We start from the raw sequence: 21341 nt of genomic DNA on the forward strand, positions 1-21341 counted from the left end.
ACGTCTTTGTCTTGCCATTCGGCCTGTCTAGTCCAGCGATGTTGAAAATGCAGGTATAATCCTTTAGATTTTGGGGGACATGTGGAATACCTCAAAGGAACCTATAGATAGAGCAGGGATGAAGAAGGGGGGTGGGTGGGCAGTGGTGACTAGGTGTCTACAGGAGCTAAGCAGGTAATATAAACAGTGAATGTAAATTAAAACTGATGTGAACTAGAGATGAGATCATGACTGGTAAGCAGCCTTCGTCTCGGTATTGACTGGCAGGGAAGTGACAGCACTGCAAGAACCAAAAGTTTAGGGTTGTGGGTCTTAAGTTTTTTTAATAAAATGAAAATCCTTGTTTTTATGGGAGGCCAATTGATGCTTAAAAGTTGGTAACTAATTCAATTTTTTTTTAATGATTTGTAAGCAAGATGCAAGCAATAGATTGCCAGTGTGGGGCCTTTGGCCTGAAGTCATGTGCTCTGTCAGCAGACTTCTCGCACTAGTGGCATCTGCTTAGCATCAGTGCTACCCAAGGCTATTCTGTCCCCTCTGCTTCGTGCTAGGAAGCATTCAAGATGGGACGGCTACTGGCCAGACAGACCGTGGAACAGCAGTCAGGCTCAGAGGCCATCCATGGTGTTCTGACAGTTGTTGGGAGGGGAAAGTGGGCTCTTGTTTCTCCTCACTCCCTGAGGGACACAGTGCATGGGGAGGTCACTCCTGACCCTTGGCTCCTCTGCTAATGGAAACACCACGGTGGTAAAAGGAAAAGTGAATGGACTGGATCACTGGATGTCTTTGGAAATATCTTTAAATAAAATGAACATTAATTGATCCATAAAGGAACTAACTGCCTAGGTTAGGAGAAACTGCTTTAAGTCTCCTTGTCTGGAGCTGAAAGGTTGAAGGTTGGCTGCCAAAACCTCAACCAAAAAAGGAACTTAACTGCCCTGCTGACTTGTTATTTTTAAACCCATGTATTACCAGCTCACCCTGGACTGGACTAAGTCCCGTTCCTCACTGAAAACAGAGCTGGGGGATGTGAACCTGATGCTTCTCTCCACTGTCCAGGCTGTTTGCTTCACCTTTTCCTGGTTTCTTAGAGTCTAAAATGTTAACATTCTTCCCCTGATGGAGGAAATTGCCCACTCAGAATAGTCTTGCCTTTGTTCTGTTATAATTTAAGGTCTAATCATCCCCCAAACTGGATTGATTTTTAAATTTTTGTTTTTAACGTTTATTTTTGAGACAGAGACAGAGCATGAACAGGGGAGGGGCAGAGAGAGAGGGAGACACAGAATCTGAAACAGGCCCCAGGCTCTGAGCTGTCAGCACACAGCCCGACGCGGAGCTCGAACTCACGGACCGTAAGATGACCTGAGCCGAAGTCGGATGCTTAACCGACCGAGCCACCCAGGCGCCCCTGGATTGATTTTTAAAATATTGGTTCCTGATCTTACCTTTGGGCATTCTGACTCAATATGTCTGAGATAAGGCTTCGGAATCTTTTTTTTTTTTTTTTTTTTTTTTTTATAAAAAAAAAACTTTCTAGGTGGTTCACATATAGCTGACCCATGGACCAGTCCTTGGGTATTCTTAGACTGCTTCAAGCTTACATCTAAACAACCAAAGTCCAGGGGCACCTGGGTGGCACAGTCAGTTAAGTGTCTGACTTAGGCTCAGGTCATGATCTCACAGTTATGAGTTCAATCCCCACCTTGGGTTATGCACTGACAGGGTGGAGCCTGCTTCAGATTCCCTCTCTTTCTCTCTCTTTCTCCTCTGCCCCTCCCTCACTTATGCTCTCCCTCTTAAAAATAAATGTTAAAAAAAATTTTTTAAGGAATGAAGTGCTAATATATTCCTCAACATGGGTGAATCTTGAAAACAGTATGCTGAGTGAAAGAAGGCAAAATATATGTGATAAAGTCACAGGTCAATCTCTCTGAGGTGGATGTTCTTTGGATGCATCTAAAAATCCTACATGTTCATTCTCTAAGGATCACTACAATTATGTCCACTTTTACCTTATTTGTATTACTTTTAAAATTTGCTCTTTTCTAATTAAAAAAAAAAAAAGTCATGGGCACCTGCCTGGCTCAGTCGGTAGAGCATCCAACTCTTGATCTCAGGGTCATGAGTTCAAGCCCCACATTGGGTGTGGAGCCAACTTTAAAAAAGGGGAGTTGCCTGGGTGGCTCAGTCAGTTAAGTGTGTCTGACTCTTGGTTCCTGCTCAGGTCATGATCTCAAGGTTTGTAAGTTGGAGCCCTGCATCGGCCTCTGCTCTGGCACCATAGAGCCTGCTTGGGATTCTCTGTCTCCCTCTTTCTCTGCTCCTCCCTCACTTGTATGTCTCTCTCTCTCTCTCTCTCTCTCTCTCTCTCTCTAAATAAATATTTCTTTAAAAGTCACATATTCGACAAAAAGTCACAAGTGACTATTTTTATGAAATGGCAATACTGGGCAACTCCATAGAAGCAGAGTAGGTTTGTAGTTTCCAAGGGCCTACAGGAAGGAGGAGTAGAAAGTGACTACTAATGATTACAGAGTTTTTGAGAGAGTGATGACAATGCTCTGAGACTGGGTAGGTTGCAAAATTCTGAACATAGCAAACACCACTGTATTGGACACTTTACAAGGGTGAATCTTGTGGTAAAATGTATAATGAAGCTCAATAAAGTTATTTGTTTCAAAAACTTGCAGGGGTGCCTGGCTGGCTCAGTTGGGAAAAGCATGGGAAGCTTGATCTCAGGGTTGAGTTCGAGAGCCGCCTGTTGAGTATAGCAATTTCTTAAAAAACAAAACAAAACTTGCAAACAGCTCAGCTATCCTTCAGCAAGTGATTACACAAACTGGTACATACACACCACGAAATACTACTCAATAATAAGACATACACGACAACTTGGATGTGTCTCTGGGAATTAAGTACAGAAAACCAGTCCTAAGTTACAAACTGTTTGATTCCATTTTTTTTAATTTAATTTTTTTTAATGTTTATTTATTTTTGAGACAGAGACAGAGTGTGAACAGGGGAGGGGCAGAGAGAGAGGGAGACACAGAATCCGAAACAGGCTCCAGGCTCTGAGCTGTCAGCACAGAGCCTGATATGGGGCCCAAACCCATAAACTGCGAGATCATGACCTGAACTGCAGTCAGTCGCTTAACTGACTGAGCTACCCAGTGCCCCTGTTTTTGCTTTTTTAAGTCTATTCATTTAATTTGAGAGACAGCAGGAGCAAGGGGGGAGGGACAAAGAGAGAGAGACTCTCAAGCAGGCTCTGCACTGTCAGCACAGAGCCCAACACAGAGCTTGGTCTCACCAACCATGAGATCATGACCTGAGCCAAAATCAAGAGTCAGACCCTTAACCAACTGAGCCACCCAGGCACCCCCATATTATTTCTTATAACTGCATATGAATCCACAGTGATCTCAATAAAAATTTCAGTTAAAGATGACTTGGGTTATGTGGTATTTCCTGTGTTCCCTCATCAATGAGGATCTTGATTCATGGACAGATACATGTAGTGGAGAGTATATTCTCATAAGACAGACCCGGGACATTGGAATGGCAAAGATTACGTGACAACTTGAAAATGTTGCACACAACCAGGAACAGAAGCCTGGGCTCTGGACACCCATTCCCTCGTTCCACAAATATTTTTTTATATGAGTAACTAGATACCTCAGAAACTATTTTAGCATCTAGGCCTTGAGGTTATGGCCATGAACAATACTCAGACCAGTCCTCTCACAGGAAAGATCACACAGCTCAAGTGGGTAAAAGTGGTCCCTCACTGTCAGTGAAAGAAACTCCAGGGTCACTGGTTGAGGGTCTGAGGCCAGGAGGGAGACACAGGAGGATAATGAGGCCAAATCGCTTTTGTCCAGTTCCTGGGCCTGGCAAAGACACCAAAGCTCCTAATGTTCTTCCTAAAAGGAAGGAGGAATGTTTCGCTTTGGCTAAGAGACCAGGATTAAAACTAACAGGATAGGGAAGACTGGGTAGCTCGGGTCATGCTCTCACGGGCCTCGAGGGTTCCAGCCCCGTGTCAGGCTCTGGGCTGACAGCTCAGAGCCTGGAGCCTGCTTTGGATTCTGTGTCTCCCTCTCTCTCTGTCCCTCCCTGCTTGTGCTCTGTCTCTCTCTTTCAAAAATAAATAAACATTAAAAACATATATATACATATATATGTGTATCTATACATATATACGTATATATGTGTATATACGTATATATACGTATATATGTGTATATATGTATAGATACACATATATAGAGATATATAGAGAGAGATATAACTAACAGGTTATGCATGGTGGTCTGGGAGCGGAGAGTGGCTCGCAGCAAATGTGTGGTTGAGCATTCAGAGGGCCGGTGCCGTCCAAGCCTAAAACCTGCAGAAAACTACAACTTCCAGCGTCTCCCGCGGCCCTCCTGAGCCCTGGCTGTCATGTGACCTCGGCTCACGTGTCTCTGCAGCCGGCTCGGGTGGGAAGCACCTTAGGTAGGTGGTAGGAGGTGGAGGCGGTGGAGGGTGGAAGTGTTAAGTCTCGGACCCCAGCTGTCTAGAGCCCTGCCCACTCCGTGCGGGGCTCCGAAGCCCGGCGTCGTCGGTCCCCCGCCAGCCCTCACGAGGACCGGCTTTGCCGCGGCGCCATAGTTCAGGCTGTTTCCACCTAGTGCTAGGCCTGAAGCGCCTTCCTAGCTTACCTCACAGCAGCCCACTCGCCTCGCTTGGGGCCTGGGGATCTTCCCCTCCGCGCCGGGTGCGCCCTAACCCACCTCCCAGTGCAGCCCTCCCTGCTTATTTCTGGGATCCAGCCCCAGACTGGACTGGGAACCCTCTCCGGTTGGGATATGAGAGGGCCTATTGCAATGGTTACAGCTCTGGCCTTGAGCCTGTGGACATCATTCTTCTGGTTCTGCCGACTATCTGCTGTGACATTAGTCTAGCCTCTTTCCTTCCCCGGGCCTGTTCCTCTAACTGATCTGGTGCTCCATTATTGAGTTAGCGTCAGAGCTGCTGACGCTCTGCTGACCAGCGCAGAAACAGCTCACACTCTTCTCTCCACTGACAGCAGATTTTAGATAAAGTCTTGAAGAAAAAATTGGGGCCAGAGAGGGAAGTGAGGAAAATCAGATCCCAGATCTTCGAGAAGGAGCTGTAAGGACAACACACCCTCCACCATAGCCCATCAGGCAGAAGGAGAAGGTAAGGTGGGGACAATGGAACCGGGGACTTCGCATGGAAGGACAGCTGAGAGATCTTGGACCAGTGCAGAGACCTCTGTGTCTGAGATGTGAGCAGGGTGGAGGAGGGGGTCTCACAGCTCTGGGAGCGCTGACTTTGCAGGGCTCTTTCTTGAGCTACGCTGGAAACCTGGGAGCCCAGAGCTCTCTGCCTCCACTACTCACAGCTTTGATTTTTTTTTTTTTTTTTTTTTTTTTTTTTTTGCTGTGTTACTGGTTGAGTAACAGGTTGCATAAGAGGAAGCCTGTGGCATCTGATCTTTCTGGACTTGGAGCCAGCAGTAGAGATATTTCCTCTGGAGCTGTGTCCCTTGGTTGCATGCTTGGTGAGAGCACCCAAACTCTCTGTTTTCCCTCTCATGAGCGTATGGTTCCCACCTTTGTTCATCCATCACCAGGAGAAGCAATGAGAAGCATCCGACGACCTGGGGGTGGGCAGTGGCCTCCTTAGCCATTCTAAACCCCTCAGTGTGCTGAGGGCATCAGAGAGACGCCTCTCTGATAGGCAATGGTTAGGTCAGTCACAAGGGAGAAGAGTGAGAGTTAGCCTTGAATTTTCAAGGGCTTTGAAAGCTACACAGAATTTAGACTCTGGGCTAGAGGGCAGTATGTTGGACTGTAATATATTGCAATACCCACACTTCTAGGTGAGGGCTGCGATTGCAAACCCTGTGGTGTGGAAACAGGCTGGGAGGCCAGATAGATTTAGACCCAAATCCTGCTCTGCCTTTTGCTAGCATGTGACCCTGGGTCAACGATATGATCTCTCTGAGCCTTATGACCACTGTGATAAGGACTGAATGAGATAAGATATGTCCAAGATACTTCTGCCCAACAGGAGTGTAGCCTCTCCGTAGTGCTGATGTGTTAGTATTCCACTCTCTTAGGTTTAGGACTTACTTACCTATGGGTCTCTAAGCCTGAAGCAAGCAGGCTTTACATCAGATATATTTCTGCCTCTGCCACCATACACTGTGACACCCAAATGCAGTGTTCTGCAGAGGCACACCTGGGTTTGAATGTCAGCCATATGACCTTGGGAATGTTGTTTCAGCGTTCTGTGCCCATCTCAGGATAACAGTAGTACCTGTGTTTCCCATCTAGGTTGAGAAGAGCCAGAGCTCACAGGCCTCCTAGGATAACAGCCCCAAACAGGCTAGTGCCGCCCTCCAGCTGCCCAGGGGATGTGGTTGTGAGGCAGAATCCACAGACCCCGTGGGAAGAGGGCTCTGAGTGCCATGGCCCAGGTCAGCATCAACAATGACCTTGGCGAGTGGGGTCTGAGCACGGACTCCGGGGAGCGGGCCCGTCTGCTGCAGAGTCCCTGTGTGGACACAGCCCCCAAGAGTGAAGGGGAGGCGTCTCTTGAGAGTCTGGGCAGAGGCACCACTTCCACAATTGGGGCCATCTTCATCGTCGTCAATGCCTGCCTGGGTGCAGGGCTGCTCAACTTCCCAGCGGCCTTCAGCACTGCAGGGGGCGTGGCAGCCGGCATCACACTGCAGATGGTGAGTGTGCTGGCCTTAAGGGCAGAAATGCAGTTCAGGTGTTGGGTCTGAGCTCTTTACCTTGGAAGGGAGGCTTTGCCTCAAGGATAGTCAGTCAATGACACAGGCTACCACTGCTCCCACCCTCACCCTTGGCAGACATTACTAACCTACCCCAGCACTCTTTCATCTGAGCCCAGGTGAGGCTGCAGAAGGCTTCCCAGCAGTTTGGACATCGACTGCATATTTAATAATTTTGTAGTTTATGTTTAAAAAGTGGGCTCTTACCTTTTAGAACTACGTGCTGGAATATTTACTGGTGAAATGATTTGATAGCTGGTATTTCCTTGAACGTAATCCAGAGTGGCAGAGGGAAACAAGATGAGCCATGAGTTGATTATTTTTGAAGCTGAGTGATGGGTGCATGGCGGTTCATGATACCATTTTGTCCCTCTTGTGTGTATTTGAAATTTTCCACAAAACTTCTTCTGTTTTTAAAGAAAATCTCAACTCGGCAGCCTCCAGCAATCTGGTAAAGTTGCCTACAAGATGAGGCTTATTTACCAAACTGGCGGTAGGCATTGGCCTAGTAAATGCTGAGCAAGATCAGGCTGCCCTTTGTTGCCAGGCCTGTCCCACACCCTGTGGCTCTGTCCTGCTTGCAGGGCATGCTGGTCTTCATCATCAGCGGCCTCGTCATCCTGGCCTACTGCTCCCAGGCCAGCAATGAGAGGACCTACCAGGAGGTGGTGTGGGCTGTGTGTGGCAAACTGACAGGCGTGCTGTGTGAGGTGACCATTGCCATTTACACTTTCGGCACCTGCATCGCCTTCCTCATCATCATCGGGGACCAACAAGACAAGAGTGAGGTTCCCCCTCAGTACCTACTTCATCCCTCCCGCTCGGCCTTCGGGATCTTGGGTGGAGGAATGGGCACCAACACCTGCCCAAGGCCTAGCCTGGGTCCAGCCTTCTTCTGTGAATCCTCCCTCCTGGCTGCTGAGCCCATTAGACAGATGGAGGCCCTGAGGCTCAGCAGAGCAGGAGGGCCACAGCCTGCAGGAGCCTGGCATGACATTCCCTCCTTCCTCCCTGTGCAGTTATAGCTGTGATGGCAAAGGAGCCTGAGGGGGCCGGCAGCAGCTCCTGGTACACAGACCGAAAGTTCACTATCAGCCTCACTGCCTTCCTCTTCATCCTGCCCCTTTCCATCCCCAGAGAGATCGGCTTCCAGAAGTATGCCAGGTTCGGAGGCCCCACCCCAACCCAGGCCAGACAGAAGCTCTAATCACACACAGCTAAAGGCCCAGGCACTGCTGGAGAACCCCTCTCCTTCTGGGGCAGCCAAAGTGGGCAAGGCAGCGTGGACCACTTGCTCGCAAGGCCACCAGCATAAGATTTCCTTTTGTGTCTGCATCAAGGGAGACAGTGGCCCTTTGCATAGTGAGAGATCCTGTTCCAAATGTCCTTGTCACAGAAGAGACAGGTGGTTATCAGGAGTGTGAAGGGAGCTTCCAGGCCAGGACCTTGGCTTTCCCAGGGAGGAGGGGATTTTTTATCATTTGGAATTGTCAAGCCTGGCCCCATCTTCCATGCAGCTTAGTATGAAGGGACAGGACTGGCTTCTTGGCTCAGGGTCTGAAAAGCTGTGTAATTCTGAGCCATTTCCTGTGATCCACAATTGGCAGGGTCACACTTGGCTGTCTCCAAGGTCCCCTTTAATGTTGACATCCCCATATTTGAATCTTCAGCCCTTTTACCTCCAGCGGGTCCTACTTCTCAAAGGCCCTTGTAGCAGTCACCAAGTGAGGGTTGCACTGATGGAAGAAACACATATGCTTTGAAGCCCAGACCTCTAAGCCGAACCAGTGCATTTCCTAATGGTCAGAAATGTTAGTCTGGCCCCCTCTTGCGGTCCAGCTCCCTCCAAGCTGTGACTGGTTTCTCTAAAACCTATTTCTTTTTTTTTTTTTAAGTTTATTTATCTATAATAAATAATCCATACACCCAACGTGGGGCTCAAACTCATGACCCCAAGATCAGGAGTCACATGCTTTTCTGACTGAGCCAGCCAGGCACCCCTCTAAAGCTTATTTCTCATGCATTTTTTGAATCTTTGTTTGGAATAATCTCCCAATTTATTCAGTAGACACTGTGGTCACTAGAGCTGAGGGTAGATACCCCTGGGGTGGAATCAGAGAGAGGGCAGCTGGGGCTGGGGAAGAGGAAACTCAAACCATTCTTTCTGGCAGCTTCTTGAGCGTCGTGGGCACCTGGTACGTCACTGCCATCATTATCATCAAATATATCTGGCCAGATAAAGAGATGACCCCAGGGGACATCCTGACTAGGTGGGTAAGAACCCCAAGGAAGCCGCTACTTGGGCTCCAGGAAGTACTGGGTCAGACATCAAAAGGCCATACAGGTGCTCTTTTTAAAGCTCATTAGGTCACCAGAGCTTGACTTGTTGGTCATTGGAGAAAGGAGGCAAGAGTGAGAACCAACATCCAATATCCAACAGATAAGCCATTGTAAGACTTGGCCTCCAGTTATGGAGACTACCAGGGTGGAATTGCACATTTTTGCAACTTGTCCTTATCTGTAATTTCTGTATGAGGATGAATCTGTTTTCTCATTAAAAAAAAAAAAAAAAAAAGTTTCTTGTTTTTGAAAGAAAAAGGAAAGCAACTCCAGTGCTCCAGAAATTCTGGATTTTGGTCCCAGAAGGGTCTTCCAGAGTCTCAGTGTACTGACCTGTGAAATGGAGATGTGCCCTCTCCCTGTTTCCAGACTTAAGGGGGTTGAATATGTAGAATAGTGGTTGGTGGAGGCCATGGTGGGATGAGTGAAGAGTAAGGACATGGGGTGGTTGGTGGCTCTGTGGGATTCACAGGCAGCAGACTCTTGTGTGTTTGTCCACAGGCCAGCTTCCTGGGTAGCCGTGTTCAATGCTATGCCCACCATCTGCTTCGGATTTCAGGTGCCGGTTGCAAGGTTCCTGTTGTCCTCTTAGCTCACTCCCCACCCTGGACAGGAACCCACATTATAGGGAGGATGGGGACATCCTGGGAGGAGAGACAGAGTCAGAGCACTGGGACTTGTCCCTTGTCCCTGGTGCCTTTGTCCCCAAACTGCCTCCCTCTGAAAACTGGGAAGGGGTCACTTCCCCACCATAACTGTGACCTTCACCCTAACAGTGCCACGTGAGCAGTGTGCCGGTCTTCAATAGCATGCGGCAGCCCAAGGTGAAGACCTGGGGTGGGGTGGTGACAGCCGCCATGGTCATAGCCCTCGCTGTCTACATGGGCACGGGTGAGTGCTCCCCTCTGACGGCTGGGCTTGGAGTGCTCCCACTTTTCCTCTTTGTCTCCAAGTCCTCTGGCCAAGCTTTCCTGGGGACAGCCCAGCATTCCCAGCATATCAAACACTTCTGTAGGCATTGGCTTGAACCTGGGCTGCCTTGGGCCTCCTCCCCCCCAAATGAGAGAGATGTATTCACCCATTCACTTGGCACCTGTCAGTCAGTGCCTCGTGAGTGCCGGGAACTGTTCCCAGCACAGGGGATGCCGTGAAGATTGACAGACCTGGTCCTGCTCACCTGGAATTGACAGTCTAGCCAGAGAGTCTTACAAGAGTAAGGCAGGAGTCAGTAAGGACATCCAGACAGTGGGGAGTGCCACCACAACAGTGAGGGAAGCTGTGAGTGGGACTAGGAGAGGTGGTGACAGCCTCCATGGTTCACAGGAGGCTCCTGTCTGAGGGGGTGGCATGTAGGGAGCCCCAGTGACGAGGAGCGAGCATCTGAAGGGCTGAGAGAAGAGTGTTCCAGACAGAGAGGCGGGAAATGCCAGGCCCCTGAGGCAGGGACAGACAGGGCTGTGCAGCTGGAGTGGGGTGATTTGGGGGTGAGGGGCAGGCAGGGAGGCCAGACAGGGACCAGAGTAGGTCCTGTTGGGCCTGAGGACTATGGGGAGCCCAAGAGGAAGCATTTCCAGCAGGGGCACATCTCGACAAAACATGGCTGCGGGCGCCATGCGGGGAATGGTTTGGATGACAAAGCAGAACAGGAAGACCAGGCCGTGATTCCTTCCACAGGTGTTATGGGGCCAGCATTGTTCTACCTCTGAAGACAAAGCCAGGAGCAAGAGGGGCAAATAGGCCAAGTCCCTGTCCTCCTGGGGCTCGTGTTCTGGCTGGAGAGACACACAATGAATAAGTGTAAAAGGAAAACACACACACACACACACACACACACAGGAGAGTGCTGAGGAAAATAGAGCAGGGTGCTGTGAGTGAGCGCCCAAGGTCAGGGGTTATTGTGGATGGGCAGGGCGGACTCATTCTCTGAGGAGGGGACACCAGAGCTGTGGCCTGAATAGTGAAGAGATAGGGGTGTGAAGGGCTAGACAGACAGAAGGTTAGTGCAGAAGCTCCGAAACAGGAACGTGCTGGGTGAGCTCAGGATGACAAAGGTGGCAGTGGGGAGGGGATGTGAGAAGTCAGGGACAAAGCCTCGAGTCCCAGCCTGACACCCTCTTAGCCTCCAGAGCTGCTCCAGCGCCCTCCCCATCTGAGTTGCAGCCTGGAGTAAATGGTCCATTCCCCTCACCCTCCCAGGATTGCCCCTGCCAGCCCTCTTGTCCCTGTCCTCAGGCATCTGTGGCTTCCTGACCTTTGGAGCTGCTGTGGACCCCGATGTGCTCCTATCCTACCCCTCGGAGGACATGGCTGTGGCTGTTGCCCGTGCCTTCATCATCCTGAGTGTGCTCACCTCCTACCCCATCCTGCACTTCTGTGGGCGGTGAGCCCCCTCCCCACCCCATGGGAGTGCTCCCTCTCACCAGGACTCCTCAGCACCCCTGAGAGCCCTTTGAACATAGTCCTTTGGCCTTTTGTGAGTCCTCTAAGAACCTGTAGTCAGATCCTTCCCTGAACACCTAGCCTCCGGCGTACCCAGACCCTTCCTTTTCAGGAGGATAATAGCATCAGTTCCCACGAGGTGAGCATGTCCTGGGCCAGGCCAGGCCCTAAGCACATCACATCCACCATCCCGTCCAGTCCCCGTGGCAACCACAAGAGTACTGCTGGACCCATTGCACAGAACAGGAAACAGGATCAGCGCTTAGGGCCTTACCCCTAGTCTACGCACTCAGAGGTCTGGCTCTGTGAACCGGAGGTGGGAGCCTCTGAGACACTCTCTGTGTGCACAGGGCGGTGATCGAGGGCCTGTGGCTGCGCTACCAGGGGATGCCCGTGGAGGAGGACGTGGGGCGGGAGCGGCGGCGACGCGTGCTCCAGACTCTGGTCTGGTTCCTGCTCACCCTGCTGCTGGCACTCTTCATCCCTGACATCGGCAAGGTCATCTCAGTCATCGGAGGCCTGGCTGCCTGCTTCATCTTTGTCTTCCCAGGTACGGACCTGTGCCCGCCTCCTGCACCCCCCCTCCCCCGCCCATGCAGTACTGGCTCCCAGGGTCTCCCGGCCTCAACTCCTCCCTTGCTTACCTGCCAGGAGAGTAACCACCAGCCCTTACTAATCACCCACCTCAGGCTCTGCGCTAACCCCTGCCCCTCCTGAAAAGAAGGGATAGATGTTATCTCCATTCTGTTGATGAGATGTGAGGAGGTTAAACAGACTCAACCATTGAGTAACAACTTTTCTGACCCAAGTCTGTCTAGGTGCACAGCCTACACTCTTAACCTTTCATTCGCTTCTCTGTTGCTGCCTGACTGTTAGGGATCCGGCTGGTTCAGCCCATTACAGCCCAGAGAGTGCCAGGGTCTGGCGGCAGCACCCGGATACAGAAGTCGGGAGACCCAAGTTTCAGACACAAGTCTGCCACCGGATCCCCAAGAAGTGCTCCCACCTGCCCAGCCATGAGTTCTGCCTGTACCCAACTTATTTCTCTCTAGGAGACCAACTTGAAAGTCCTTGCCACTTTGCAAGGAGCAGGGGAGGCCACATCTGCTCAGAAGTGCCCTGGGAAGGGCCCTCGGGGTGGTGGGGGCTACTGCTGAATCCCCTTCTGTGGCTGCCCCTTTGGCTCTGGGGCTCACCTGCAGCCCGAGGAGAGCCTGTCAGACACTGGCCTCTCCCGGGAGAGCAGATGCAAGGCCTCCGACTGCACGTGGAGTGGGGCAGAGGTGAAGAATAAACACAGGCCTTTCTCCATTCACCGCTACCTCTTGGTAAAGGGGGAGGGTGGGCCTGAGTGAAGGAGCCCGCCTGAGCTCTCGGGGCCACGTCTTCTCTTCCAGGGCTCTGCCTCATTCAAGCCAAACTCTCGGAGATGGAAGAAGTCAAGCCAGCCAGGTAAAGCAGAGCCCGGGGTGTGTGGAGGTGCCAGATGAGGGATGGGCTGGTGGGGGCGGGGGTGCTTAAAACGGGGAGAGATCAAGAGACCTGTGGACTTAAAAATAGCAGAAGAGTTTTTGGGGTGCCTGGGTGGCTCAGTCGGCTAAGTGTCCGACTTTGGCTCAGGTCATGATCTCACGGTTTGTGAGTTCGAGCCCTGCTTCATGCTCTATGCTGACAGCTCAGAGCCTGGAGCCTGCTTCAGATTCTGTGTCTCCCTCTCTCTCTGCCTCTCCCCCACTCATGTGCATGCGCACTTTCTCTCAAAAATAAACATTAAAAAATTTTAAAAACAAGACAAACCTCATACCTTTAAAAAAAAAAAAAAAAAGGCTTGGGGCGCCTGGGTGGCTCAGTTGGTTAAGCGGCCAACTTCGGCTCAGGTCATGATCTCGCGGTCCGTGAGTTCAAGCCCCGCGTCAGGCTCTGTGCTGACAGCTCAGAGCCTGGAGCCTGTTTCAGATTTTGTGTCTCCCTCTCTCTCTCTGACCCTCCCCTGTTCATGCTCTGTCTCTCTCTGTCTCAAAAATAAATAAACGTTAAAAAAAATAAAAAAAAATAAAGGCATAAGAGTTGTCTAAATACCTAAGAAATGGGTGGCACATGCTAGCTGTGACAGTTTAAATGCTACTGAAGGACTTTAGAGAAAAAAGTGGAAGTTCCTCTTGCCCCTACAACCCACTCCCCACCACATCCCTTCTCCTGAGAGCTCTCTGTCATCAGTATGGTCTTCTAGTTGTTTCTGTGTGTGCATACATGTCCAAATACATAGAGCTACGCATACGTATGCACAAACACATGAAATTTTGTGTCTGGTTCGGTTTTTTCAAAAATGGCTTCATGCCAGACGCTTTTCTACCACTTGCTTCCTTTCACTTAACCATGTGTGTTAGAGACAACTCTATGTCAGCACAAGAAGATCCATCCACTTCTTCCCTTTTTTAAGGGCTGCGGAATGTTCTAGTGTGTGAATGTGTGAATACTCTTATACGTGTGCATCTTGACACACCTGTTTCGAGGATCTTACTAGGATCAATTCTTAGAAAGAAGTTGCTGGATCAAGGGGCATGCTCACTTTTACTTCTGCACGTGGGTTCAAATTTCCCTCTAAAAAACCAGTTAGAGTCCTAGCAGTAGAGTGAGGGTACCCTGTTCTCCACACCCCTGCCAGTATTGTCTAGAACAGCCTTTTTTTTTTTAATATTTATTTATTTTTGAGAGAGAGAGAGAGACAGAGTGTGAGCTGGGGAGGGGCAGAGAGAGAGGGAGACACAGAATCTGAGCAGGCTCCAGGCTCTGAGCTATTAACACAGAGCCCTACGCAGGGCTTGAACCGTGAACCATGAGATCATGACTTGACGCTTGACTAACTGAGCCACCAGGCGTCCCAGAACAGCCTTTTAAATTTGTGTTAGTCTAGTAGATGAAAAACACAATATTGTTTTAATATCCACATTTCCTTGAATAGTACAGAGGTTGAAAACAGCTTGTAAGCTTTTTTAAAAGAATTATATTTACATATTCTATATACTTCATTCTATAATGAAGTAATATTCATTATAGAAAATTTTAAAAGTACAAGTGTAAGGAAGAAATTTTGAGTCATCCTTAATGTCAATACCCTGTTGTATCCTCTTACTGCCTTCTCACTATATTTGATATATATATTTGCAGATGTCTGCGCTTTTTTTTTGTAAATGGAATGGATCACACTCCATGTGACCTGCTTTTTCCTGAACATGTTTCCATCAGGAGGCATGCATTCTAATCCTGGTTCTGCCCTTGGCTTGCTGTGACCTGTCAATGAGCTCCATTAGGTCTTGGTCTTCTGACCCATGGACTGGATCTTACACTTGGCCCCGTATACCTTTGTATGAAAAGTCATTTAGAAGTAGGAAGTGCTCTACTCACTAGAGAAATGCTATAAGTAATTACAATAATTAACTGACACACACACACACACACACAAGTCTGCAAAGCCAAGGGTAGGTTGACTGACTAGGACTCTCTCTCCTGCTTTACAGCTGGTGGGCGCTGGTCAGTTATGGTGTCCTCTTGGTCACCCTGGGAGCCTTCATCTTCGGCCAGACCACAGCCAACGCCATCTTTGTAGATCTCTTGGCATAACCACTGCCTCCCAGGCAACACATGGCCTTTGCCACTGGACCCAGGAGCCCATCTCTTAGAGTTGTGGGGTACAAGTGTCCAGCATCATTCCCAACTGCTGGTAGGATGACATCTGGACATCCTTTTCCAAGAACGGTTCTGGAGTAAAATCAGGCCTCACACCTCTGGATGGCTCAGACCCAGCTCCCCCTGCTCTCCAGTCCCGGCAGTTCCACGATGGAGGGAGGAGGTCTTGTATCACAGAAGAACCTTCTCTGTCCTTCAACTCTCGACTTCTCCACCCCTGAAAAGCATGGGTGAGGAGGATCAAAACATCTCAGAAAAAAGACCGCAGCCTGACTTTCCTTTGGAGAAAGTATGGGCAAAGGGCCACTCAACAGAGCACCCTGTCCTAAGCAGGACCTGTGCTCATTATCCCGGGACTCAGTGCCTACTCCAGTTGGGCAGCCGCTTGGCCAGCCGTGACTTCTCTGGGATCTGGCAATTTCCAAAGGTAGCACAAAAGTCATACAGGCGCACAGAGGTAGATAGAGTCATGCCTTGTCCACCCCCAGCCTGGGTCCAAAGTGAACCTGTAGACCTCTTTTCCGTGGCTAATTGACATCTCCCAAGACTTTGAGGCCTCACCCTCTTTCCCCAAAGCTGAGGGTCCAGGCATCCCTCTCCTCCTCCATCTCCAGACATCATCAAGTCTAATGTTTACAAACGGTGCCAGCCCGGCTCTGACCCAAAGGACAAGGGCCGTCCCGTGCCACCACGGTGCTGTGAGTACTCCTCAGTTAGCTTTCCCCTTGGCAGGAAGTCTGTTTATCTCACTCAGATTCCAGATGGGCCCCTCATTTCTGTGGCACAGGGTGGGTAAGAGAGAAGGCTGGGAATCTTTCAAACCCACGCAGGTTGGGTTGGTCAGGGTCCAGGTGAGCCTCTCTGTTACCTTCTCTTTCAGTGACTGCTTCTCTCTGCCTGCCCTCTGCTCCCCTCTCCCCTGGCAACCCCAGCAGGATAGCCCACAGAGAAGAAGAGCAGCCGAGTTGTCACTGACTGGGCAGCACTTGAGTGTAGTCACGCCGGTCTGAAAGTTTCCCATCTGGTCCAGATCTTGTCTGCTCCCTCCCCCCAGCATTTCTTCAGCCCCTCCCCCAGTTTTCTAGCTCAGTCTCTCCTGCTCATGTAACACTGGGGCAGGAGGTGTGCCCAACCCTCTCGTGTCAGCTTCCTCAGCTCCACAAGCCCACCAGACCCGCCCTCAATGACCCAACACCGAGGTCACACGTGGGTTGTACCCCAGGTGGGGTGAGGAGGGACACTCTTCTCCCATTCTCAATTCCCAGTTTTCCCTCCTTGGCTGTTCACTTTGACCAATGCCAGGCATTGAATCAGGCCTCCTCCACCTGGAACTCCTAGAATTTCCTTGGCCCTGCCTGCCCCAAACCTCTGTACCAGGGGTGAGAGGGACCCCCACCCCACAGCCCTCCACTCAGGGCAGTGAGACCACAGAAGCAGAGACTGGCCGCAGCCAGATGGGCTTCTGCTCAAGTCCCGGACTGGATGACTCACCTTTCTTCACATCCCTCAGCCCCTCAGCCCCTGGAGCCAGACCCCCTGTGCTGTTTTCTCTCCGCCCCCTGCACAGCACCAGGTCCTTTCAGTGTGCATCCATGCTCAGTCAAGGGATGGGGGTGTAAGGGGAGTCCTCGCACAGAAACAGACCCATCAGAAAAAGGAGCTGGAATCTGGCCACATGGCCTAAGCTCAGGAGCCCCCTGCCCTGCCCTCCCAGCCAGGGTATTTTAGTGTTTCTTTTCTACTTGTGCACATTCATACCAGAGAGGATGGCTAATAAAAAGAGACTGTGCTGCTGAGCTGTGTGGCCTATGTCCAGTGCTGGGGACACAGTCCAGACCACTGACAGGAAGAAGGTAGGCTGGTAGGGAGGGGGTGGGGCAGGCACTTCTGGCTTCATCGTCTTTGACCCCTGTGTCAGGGATGAGTCCTGCCGTGTTCCCCTGACCAAGACGGGAACATGCGAGTGGTTCTTGGTGCCTCCCCTCTCTTCCACATCCCATCAGGCCCTGCCTGCCAACCTGGGGATTTACCCTGGGCTCCTGTCCTTGGTTTAAGTCCTGCTTGTGTCTTCCCCGCACCATGTGGCCTCAGACTGGCCTCTGTGCTGCGTGTCTCTTGCCAGCCTCACATTTTTGGGTGAGCTTCCAACTCCTGAGCATCCGCCCTCATCCTTTCAGAGGCATGTGTTGAGCAGACCCTGGTTGTCCTGGTAGCAGAACCAGGTACTGACTGCTCAGTGCTGGCAAGAAGGTGGACTCAGCAAAACAGACAGCGGCTCCACCCTCAGACCCAGTGGTCACACAAGTATCTATTTGCAGATTATGATATGTGCCAAAAGGAGAACATATAGAATGTTCTATTGGGGGGCCTGAAGCTTGTCTGGGGAGTCAGGGAAGGCTTCCTGGAGGAAGTGACATTTAAGCTGGCCCCTGAATGATGAGTAGGAATGAACTAAATGAAGAGAGGTGAGGAAACCTTTCCAGGCCATGGGAACTACATGCGCAAAAGCCCTGGCATTCGGTACTTGGTATTGGAAGAACATTGTGGGGTATCGCCTGGATGTGGGAGAGCAACAGGGATGAGACTAGAGCATTCTGGGGTGGTCTTCAGTGGCGCCCCCCTTGCCCACAGGGTAAAGTGTAACCAGCTCATCTTCCACCACACTCCCTCCCTCCTGGTGCGAGTGGGGACTCTCTCCAGGGAGAAAATACTTCTGAAGTGGCCTAGTACTTTTGAGGGCTGGAGGAGTGAGACAGCTTTGGGCCGCGCTTCACAGGAGGACTAGGGGACGAGAACTTGAGGTTTGGTTTCACTTTCTCTGAACAAAGAGAAGGAAAGGTTACATCTATGCTAAAGGCCAAACACCAGATTCATCATTTGTTCGTTATATTCAAGATTTTGCCCGTGTCGTGTCGCCCCCATACTTGTAGGCACTTGATCACATCTCCCCCGTTGCACTGTAAGCTCCATGGGAGCAAGGGCATATCTCCTGTTAAAAAACAAAATTCAACTGAGTAAACTGGAAGATCTAATAGGCTTTATTAAGGAATTCATGAATCAAGCAGTATCCTGTCTAGCAAGTACAGAGATGCTCCAAGGAGTTGTGCAAAATGGAAGGTTTTTACAGGAAGGGAGTGGGACAAGGTGGTTATTAGCCAGTGAAAAGAAAGCATTGCTTCAGGCCAAGTCACCCTCACTTAAAGGGAAGGGCAGGGGGTCTTGGGTGGATTAGCTCATCTTCCTTTGGGGGATGGAGAGGGCCCAGGTGACAGATTGCCCCCTTGGTGCTGATCAGAAAATTCCTGACTGATCAGTTAAGACATTTCTGGGGAGGTTGAAACTGCAATTAAGTCTCATTTTGCTGTCCTGGAGGCAAATGACTCCACCTTGGGCCTGTGGTATTGTTTTTAACACTCCTTATCCATCTGGTGTCTTAGTCTGGAGCCTGGCCCATTGTAAGCAAGTGTCCTATAGTTGTGGAGCAAATGAATGAATAGCAACGAACATTTGTTGAATTCTTCCTTTGTGCCCCCACTTCTCCTGCATCATCCTCTCTCGATCCTTGCAACGGCTCTGGAGGGAGGCTAAGAAAGAGTATCACATAGTTTGTTCAGGGACACACACTGGTAATAAAATTGAAGTCTGACTGCACTCTTGTCATGCGTGGATAAATAAGTGAGCAGAAGGCTTTCTCAGAGCCAGCCTAGTGCTTTCTGACCCCTGAAGGCAAGCTCAGGAGCCTAATACCCCCATGCTGGCACCAACACCAGTTCTTGGAACCTTTGGATCATCCTCCCAGCCAATCCCTGTCAAGTACTGGGATGCCTGCTGACTAGTGGCTCTAGGCAAACTGCGTCTCCCCTCTGGGCTTCTGTTTTCCCCGGCTCTAAAATTGGAGTGATAATCACTGACCTTATTTACCTCCTAGGGAAAAGGGGAACCAATGTAAAGACAGCACAGGAAAAATGACAGAAGTGCTTTGTAGCCAGAAATCGACATTCACAGAATAAATATGAGAACTCGGTGTCTCCTCAAAAAACTGGGATTTCCCTACCGCTTCTTGGGACTCAGGGTACTCTTCAAGCTTTAATACAACATACAAAATTTTTTTAAGTTTATTTATTTTTGAGAGAGAGAGAAAGATCATGAGTAGGAGAGAGGCAGAGAGAGGGAGAGAGAGAATCCCAAGCAAGCGCCATGCTGAGCCCCAGCAGGGTTCTCAGCCTCATGACTGTGAGATCATGACCTAAGCTGAAATCCAGAGTTAGATGCTTAACCAGCTGAGCCACCCAGGTGCCCCTAATGTACATGCAAAAATTTTATCTCCTTAGGATACAAGTTCTGATTCAGTAGATCTAGGGAGCCTGAAGTCTGTATTGTTAATGCTCCCAGTGTTGCCCATGCTCTGGAGCTTGGACCACACTTTGAGTAGCAGGAGACTGGTGGACGGAGCAAAGCCTTCTAGAAGCCTCAGATAGACCTGAGGTGGATCTCGGCAATGCTTCTTAACACTGTGGAAACCCAGAGAATCAGTTCACTTGTCTCAACCCTGCTTTTCTCCACTCTAAAGTAGGAGTGATGGTGCCCACCTTGTAGATGTAAATATTTCAAATCCAAGGACAAATGGCATAATAACATATGTGAAGTGCCTAGAAGCTGGCCAGGATTGTGTTGGTTATTTCCCTGTACTGGAAGGAAGGAGGGAAGCGCGTGAATGCAGTTTCTTCTTTTGGTCAATAGAGGTCACCTCTGTGTAGTTTCTTCTTGTGAAAGAGGAGACTTCAGGGGCGCCTGGGTGACTCAGTTGAGTTTCTGACTCTTGGTTTCGGCTCAGGTCATGATCCCAGGGTTGTGGAATCAAGTCCCATGTCAGACTCCGTGTTGAGTGTGGAACTTGCTGGGGATTCTCTCTCCCTCTTCCTCTCCCTCTTCCTCTCCCTCTGCCCCTCTCCCCCAGCTTGCTCTATGTCTCTCTTTAAAAAAAAAAAAAAAAAAAAGGAAAGAGAGGAGACTCCAGTCCTCTGAGTCACTAGGTAATTTAGCTGCTGCCTAGTACCCCTCAGTGATGCCGCTATATTGGGGTCAGGACCGCAATAATCACACAAACCAATTGTGTAGGTACATGTGCTGATGTAGATTAGATATTATAAATCCGGATTTGGTAATAATTCATTGCTATGATACAATGAAAAAAAATTAAATAGGTACAGAGGAAGGCCAGAGAGAGATATTGTAGCCAGGAAGAAGGCTGACACACTGTCCTGTGAAGGAACACTGTGTGTCCTGGGAGGGAATAGGCACTAGATTCACTAGGTCATTCTTCCATGAAAAATGAAACTGATGTATCAAAGGAGGAGTTAAGACGATAGAATAGTAAAGGGACTTTGGGCTAGTCTCATCCCTCCAACACAGATCAACATCAAACCACCTTGAACACCTAGGAAATCTATCCGAGGATTAACAGAACAACTGTGTAATTTGAGGGAGAGAGCACAGCAGCTTCTGTTAACAAGCTGACCAACACACACATAGGATCTAACTTCCTTTATCTATTTTTTTATTTTTAATTCATTCTGTTGTTGTTGTTTTCTTCCTCCAAAATGACAAGATGGACAAATTCACCTTAAAAGAAAGAGCAGGAGGTGGGGGGCTGCCTGAGTGGCTCAGTCAATTCAGCATCCAAATGACTCTTGATTTCAGCTCAGGCTATGATCTCATGGTTTGTGAGTTAAAGCCCCACATCTGGTTCTGCGCTGACAGTGATGAGCCTGCTTGAGATTCTCTCTCTCTGCCCCTCCCCTGCTCTCTCTCTCTCTCTCAAAATAAATAAATGAAATAACTTAAAATAAAAAGAAAGAAAGAAAGAAAAGAAAGAAAGAAAGAAAGAAAGAAAGAGAAAGAAACACAGAAAGGGAGAAAGGAAGGAAGGAAGGAAGAGAAAGAAAGAAAGAAAGAAAGAAAGAAAGAAAGAAAGAAAGAAAGAAAGAAAGAAAAAGGCACTTGGGTGGCTCAGTCAGTCAAGTGTACAACTTTGGCTCAGGTCATGACCTTGCGGTTTGTG

The 21341-nt window shown here is 49.6% G+C and overlaps 1 protein-coding gene across 4 annotated transcripts; it reads left to right on the plus strand.

Annotated features, from left to right (window-relative positions):
• The first annotated feature begins 4435 nt into the window (after nt 1-4435).
• On the plus strand, nt 4436-17076 carry SLC38A7 (solute carrier family 38 member 7). 4 transcript variants are annotated; one of them, XR_008293502.1, is made up of 14 exons: nt 4436-4500; nt 5075-5208; nt 5475-5572; nt 6351-6754; nt 7399-7597; nt 7834-7978; nt 8986-9084; nt 9656-9713; nt 9931-10045; nt 11387-11534; nt 11944-12143; nt 12470-12876; nt 12991-13045; nt 15112-15192. XR_008293502.1 is itself a non-coding variant. In XM_027075891.2 (13 exons), exons 4-13 carry the CDS (start codon nt 6485-6487, stop codon nt 15212-15214), a joined length of 1392 nt encoding a protein of 463 aa, XP_026931692.1. In that variant the 5' UTR covers nt 4437-4500; nt 5075-5208; nt 5475-5572; nt 6351-6484; the 3' UTR covers nt 15215-17076. The 4 variants fall into 4 exon arrangements, 1 of the variants encoding a protein (XP_026931692.1); XR_003426171.2 differs by having other exon boundaries at nt 12470-13045; nt 15112-15206; XM_027075891.2 differs by lacking the exon at nt 12470-12876 and having other exon boundaries at nt 4437-4500; nt 15112-17076.
• The last annotated feature ends 4265 nt before the right edge of the window (nt 17077-21341 follow it).

The sequence above is a fragment of the Acinonyx jubatus genome, chromosome E2, assembly GCF_027475565.1.
Source record: "Acinonyx jubatus isolate Ajub_Pintada_27869175 chromosome E2, VMU_Ajub_asm_v1.0, whole genome shotgun sequence".
NCBI classification, from domain to species: Eukaryota; Metazoa; Chordata; class Mammalia; order Carnivora; family Felidae; genus Acinonyx; species Acinonyx jubatus.

Bases quoted from the DNA above. Each gene is read 5' to 3' on its own strand.
- SLC38A7 (XM_027075891.2), top strand. From the start codon at position 6,485: ATGGCCCAGGTCAGCATCAACAATGACCTTGGCGAGTGGGGTCTGAGC. The intron at 12,144-12,990 runs GTACGGACCTGT...CTTCTCTTCCAG, and splicing joins CTTCATCTTTGTCTTCCCAG to GGCTCTGCCTCATTCAAGCC. The intron at 13,046-15,111 runs GTAAAGCAGAGC...CCTGCTTTACAG, and splicing joins GAAGAAGTCAAGCCAGCCAG to CTGGTGGGCGCTGGTCAGTT.